This window comes from Alligator sinensis, unplaced genomic scaffold, assembly GCF_000455745.1.
Source record: "Alligator sinensis unplaced genomic scaffold, ASM45574v1 scaffold526_1, whole genome shotgun sequence".
NCBI lineage: Eukaryota > Metazoa > Chordata > Crocodylia > Alligatoridae > Alligator > Alligator sinensis.
This window is the reverse complement of record NW_005843110.1, coordinates 59,580-65,421: the sequence shown is the minus strand read 5'-3', so window position 1 is coordinate 65,421 and position 5,842 is coordinate 59,580. Positions and strand designations below refer to the sequence as shown.

General features: G+C 41.5%; 1 protein-coding gene across 1 annotated transcript; it reads right to left on the bottom strand.

Annotated features, from left to right (window-relative positions):
• Nucleotides 1-2,715: 2,715 nt before the first annotated feature.
• On the bottom strand, nucleotides 2,716-3,681 carry LOC102373691 (olfactory receptor 49-like). Its single transcript, XM_006037415.1, has one exon. It carries the CDS (start codon nucleotides 3,679-3,681, stop codon nucleotides 2,716-2,718), a length of 966 nt encoding a protein of 321 aa, XP_006037477.1.
• Nucleotides 3,682-5,842: the final 2,161 nt, after the last annotated feature.

Here is a 5,842-nt window from a genome sequence, read left to right as displayed (position 1 = left end):
CTTGCATGCAGGCCAGGCCAGATGCTGCCTATTCATGCTCAGTTGTCTGTGGGTGTTATATATCTGCATTCATTATAGAGTTGGTTTATAAACTCTGTGATCTTGATAGAGCCCCTGATTGAAGCCTTGAAAACTGTGAAGACAACATTTGAATGCATCTGTCCTCCCCTTTTGCCAAAGTTTTAAGGAGAAGATGATGGCATGTTACCTCACTAGAAACTTCAGTGGGTATTCAAGGATTCAATCCAAGTGGAATGGGATCACATTTAGTAACTCCAAGTCCAGGGATATACTCCATAGGTAGATTAGGCTCTAGAGCAATATGCATCTATTTTAGGAAATGACAGGGCCCCCATTCCAAAAGGGTCAAAACAATTCCCATTTCAATGGGTAAGAGATGGCTGGGAACTTGTACAAAACAGGTCCAATGAAGGACTTATGGCTCATGCCTACCAAATCCAGCACCCAAGCTAAAGAACCCAGACATTGATAAAATGCATGGGTAGGATGAGGCCTGGACCCTAAGACAGGCCAAAAGCAGTAAGACTTCAAAATCTGCAACTCTAAAATTTTGTAGAAAACACCAGACTGCATCTGGACTTCTGGAATCGGGGCAAGAACACCCTGGCACAGACAACATCAGTATAAACTGCCACAGTAAATATGAAAAGCACATAGGATGGTACAACCAAAACTGCTACATACATGGGAAGATACATCAGAATGCTGTAATGAAATACAGTCATTAATCAATAAACTGTAAGATGTATGGCACTAAAAGTGATCATGTGTGGCGAACAATGTGGACCTCATATAAGTATTTCTAAGGTATAAGATGATAGAATAGAAATACACTTTGGGTTTTTGTTTAACCCTGTGCTATCCCAATTGTCAGCCAGTCTGAATTCCTGGCTGATAGGATTAATAAAGGCTACACAGAGTTTGTATTCACTGAATGGCTTCCACTTGTTTAACTGAACTGCATTGAGGTAGGTCCTAACAGGTCCTTTGAGAAGTCATAGCAAGATTTTTAAAAGAGCCAGGCTGCTGGGCAGCCAATCCTTCTTGCTTCTGAGGTATTTCAAAGGTGGTAGGGAAGGAGAATTTAAAGGTATACTGAGAACCTTAACGGCAGATATTTGGGGTGGGGAGGAGAGGGGAGATGGGTTGCTTCCAGAAGTAGGCAGCAGCTGCCAAGAAATGATAAATATAGCCCTGGGTTCCCAAATACCATATTTAGTGACTAGTATTTCCAGTCACTAATCCTTTTGGAGGATCTAGACCTAGGAGTCCATCATCCTGCTGAGCTGCACTTCCCAAATGACCTACCCAAGCATACACAGGAAGTCTGTGCTGGGTCAGAGACCTGAGCCAAGGTTTCTCCAGACAAGCATCTTAAAAAAAAAACCCACTGGGCCACGTTCCCTCTCTCAGGGAATCAATAAATACAGGTTGTATCGCTATCAAATATTACAGATATGTCAGCTGTAACAACGTAATTGTTACCTCTGCAGGATTCTGTAACTATAAAAACACAGAAAAAGCGCTGCACTTTAAACCAGTTGCATTTAGGATCAATATTCTGCCAAATTAGATAACTTGGATCATGCCAGCATTCTGCAGAGATAACGGAGTACACTCCTGATGGGCAAGCTCCTACCCCATTATGAAGGAGTTAGAAGATACATTTCTCCTTAGTCTAAGATTTGTATTTGTTATTTAGTAACTATCGTTATTTCAGACTGAACATGTGTGTGAGAGGTATCTTCACAACAGTGAATCTGTACCATTATGCCATGACATTAATTGGTGTTGAGCCTTTCAAGCACTGCTAGGTATGCCAACATGATTTACAGGATAAACACTTAGGACCATAGTGTTAAGAACATTGTGGTCTTTCTTTGCTCTTTGCAACAGGAAACTTGCTCTGTTATATTTCTCTTGCCAAAAAATGAGTGGATAATAAGAGCTGGCATTTTCCAAGAGGTGCCTTCAGTCTGTACAGCTTGAGAACCACTGTGCTGCTTTATTCCAGTTGCGTTCACAGAAAAATACACAACATGAGAAAACCTATAAAGCTAAACCCACATCAGGAGCATAATATCTAATTCACAGTGGATAAGGTAAAGAGAAAGTGGAAAACGGTGAAACAGCTGGACAGTAATACTGAATAGAAAAGAGAAAAAAAAATTATAATATAGAGCTGCCAACCATTGCTGAGATGGCAGCAGCAGAGATGAAAAGAGGATTTGGAAAGACCACGAGGTGTTTTTCAGGAGGGTTGCAAGTAGTAAAATAAACATTACAAAATAAAGGCTAATAGCCCATCTGAGTCCAACAGTCTCACAGTTAACTGGGCTGCATCCTTAAGTCACAACAAGTACCATAGCCAATGTCGCTTAGGGTAGCAGTGTAGTTGCCATCGCATCTACCCACCTTTGACGTCCCAAGCTGAATGACGTGGTACCCTTTAGAGCTGAGTTAACCTGAGGCGTTCTGTGGCAAAGGTCCAGAAGAAACACTCATGATTTTGAGGCTATAATAAGATCCCTTCAGGTGGTCACCATAACACCTCCCAAATTTAAGGAAACAACCTAGCCCAAATAATATGAAATTAAGAATTGAAAAAAATATAGACATAAAAAGGTGTTTGCCTACTCATCAAATTTTAAATTTTTAGGGTTCAAAGTTTAGTGGGATTTAACTGCTGAAATACTAATAGAGTAGATTCCCTAAATGTCTCTGGGAGTGTGAACTAACGCTCACCCTCTTGACAACATTCCTCAAGGCCTGCTTGACTTGCTTGTTCCTGAGTGTGTATATGAAGGGGGTGAAGACCTGGATGCCCAGAGCGTAAAGGAGAGCCAACACTTTGTCAAACTCTTCCCCTCTGTTTTCTGGGGGTCTGATGTACCTGCCTATGCAGCTGCCATATAACACAGACACAACAGTCAGGTGAGCAGAGCAAGTGGAGAAAGCATTTTTCCTTCCTGCAGCAGACGGGATGCTCAGGATGGTGCTAATGATTCGGAGATAAGAGGCGATGTTGATTGCCAAAGTAATGAGTAAGGTGAATACCGCTGCAAATAAAGTCATTACTTCTATGAGCTGTGTATCCTGGCAGGAGAGATGGAAGAGAGGGGTGGTATCACAGAATAAGTGGTTGATGATGTTGGGACCACAGAATTTCAGCTTGGCCGTCATCACTGAGGGTGGGAGGACTAAGAGGAAACTAACTGTCCAAGAACCCATCAATAAATGGAAACAGACCCTAGTATTCATGATGGTGGCATAACGTAATGGGTTGCAGACAGCTACATACCTATCAAATGACATGATAGACAAATAGAAAAAGACATTGGTTCCCAGGAAGAAAAAGAAAAATCCCTGAATGAAACATCCAGGAAGGGAAATGTTTTTTCTCTCTGACAAAAAATTGGAGAGCATCTTAGGAATGACAACCAAGGTTAAAGAGATTTCCAAGAGGGAGTAGTTTCGAAGGAAGAAATACATGGGGGTTTTGAGATGAATATCCACTAGCGTGATGAAAATGATGATAATGTTCCCCATCAGGATCAAGAAAAAGATGATCAGGATAGCAACAAAAAGTAGGATTTCTATCCAGTGTTCAACAGTAAAACCCAAAAGGATAAATTCCGTTGCCTCAGTCTGATTCTCCATCTTCAGCTTCATTTGAATCATGGAAAAGCCAATAGGTTGAAGGAGACCCGATGCAGTTCATAAGCAGAATTAATGCAGCTGTTAAACATGGGAGAAGATGATAGCAGTTCATGCTTTATTGCAGGCTTTATGTTTAGGAGTTTAAAAATATTCTTTGTAAAGCAATGAACATGGAGATTCCTGGCCGCAGAATTAACCATATTGACTGCTTTTGTCATCCTCTATGAAAAACATGAAACAGAATTTTCCCTTCCTAAATGACTGGTAATTAACTGAGGAACCAATCAGGGACCAGGTGGTTAATGAGAACCAGTGCCTCAAAGGGACATATTATGGTAGGTGGTGGGGAAATGTAGGTTATTTTTTCTCCTGAAAGTTTGGACTATGTAGAGTGCCTTCTTTCCCTGGAATTTCTCCACTGGGAATTCAACTACTCTGCTTCTGACATCTGCGTTTTATATTAGTGGTTGTTGACTTGACAAGCAAGACCAATTCTCAGGATCAGTAATATCAGGTTTATTAGACGAGGGTGTAACTATGCAAACATAAAACAAACACGAGAAACTAAAACAGGTACAAGAAACTGTTGGTCCACACACACACACACACACACACACACAGAAAGGTGACTGTGTGTTGGTAACTGGAGACTGATATTGGCAGTGTGCAGTCATAGCCATGTGCCATGGGTTGATGATCGATGGCCAGTCGATGTCGTCCTGAGGCTGGGGTCCAGAGTGGGTCACCAGCTGCTCCTCTGTGGATGGCTGGTGCAAGTTACATGGTGGGGTGCTGGTCCAGATAGGGGAGGCATCCACCAGGGTCACTTTCCCCTGCCTCTTTATCAGGTAGTTCCCTTGTGATCCCTGTGGGTTGAAAGCCCAGATGGAAGAGGTGCTAACAGCTGTCATTTTCTCATTGATGAGAGTCCCTCCCGATGGGACCTGCATTTTCAAAGTGTCCATTCTTCTGACTGTTTTGGGTGGGGGATTCACAAGGAGGATGGTGTTGGGTTACTGGAAATCCATACTGTCCCCGATTGCTTCCTGGAATCTTATTTACAATTGAATGCAGGCCTGTTCCTGCGTATCGTTGTGTGCACAGTAAAATAGGCTACTGTGCATTAAAGCACATGTGTAGATGCACCCACTGAGGACTAAAGCATCGATGCTTTCTCTGGATAGCCAGCCTCAACAAATAAAAGCTATAAGATAAGAATTATCACAACAAAAACCTGGAAATGTTCTAATTCAGGGCTTTAAATCTTTGCTTTGAAAAGCACTGACCGTGGAGACAGTTGGATTCCAGATCAGTAGTATGGACTGCTTTTGTTACCACCAATACGAACCATAAAGCAATGCCTGTCCATTCCATAAGTATTTGGTAGCTAGTCCAAAGACCAGAAGCCAATGGGCTAATGAGGACCTTTGCTGCCCTGAGACATGTTATGAAAAAACAGTCTACATATTGTTAAAAATGTGGTCTTTGTGGTCAATGTGGATCTCTTGTGTTTCCATGTTTGTTTTTTTCCCCCCCGCCATCTCACAAGGAAGGCTTTGGTTGATTTTGTTTGCATATTTGACTATTGGGTCATTTTTCTGAGGGATTTGTTCAAAATTTTCAGCAAATGAAAACAAGGTGGTTTCTTTATTATGTTTCTTCTTTGATGAACAAAAGCAACAACCTCTATATTAAATCTAAGAGCCAACCAGAACAGGTATTTTTTTTTTTTTTATCATGATGCATTTCCTGGTTGCTTCTATGGACTAGAGTGCAGGAAAAATGGTAGTGCCTTGTTTCCACTAAAATGACCATTAAGAACACATGCCTCTTCTAACTGCTTGCATGACCACGTAGCCATGGAATAATAATACCTCACAATCCTCTTACATTATTGTGTCCTCATAATACTGCCCCGCCATATGCAAACAAACCTAGTTTAGTGTTGTGTTTTATTGTTGCTGTGGCTGTTCTTCTTCTTCTTCTTTGTAGAATGGTTGTACCACAGAGCAGGTAATAGACACTCAACTCCACTGGAAAATTGTGAACCAAGTCTCCCATCCTCAACCTAACATGCATAAAACAATACAACACCAGGAGATTTAAGGTGAGGAGGAATGTGTCAAAAAGGGGTTGGGTATCCTTGTAATAGCACTAAAGA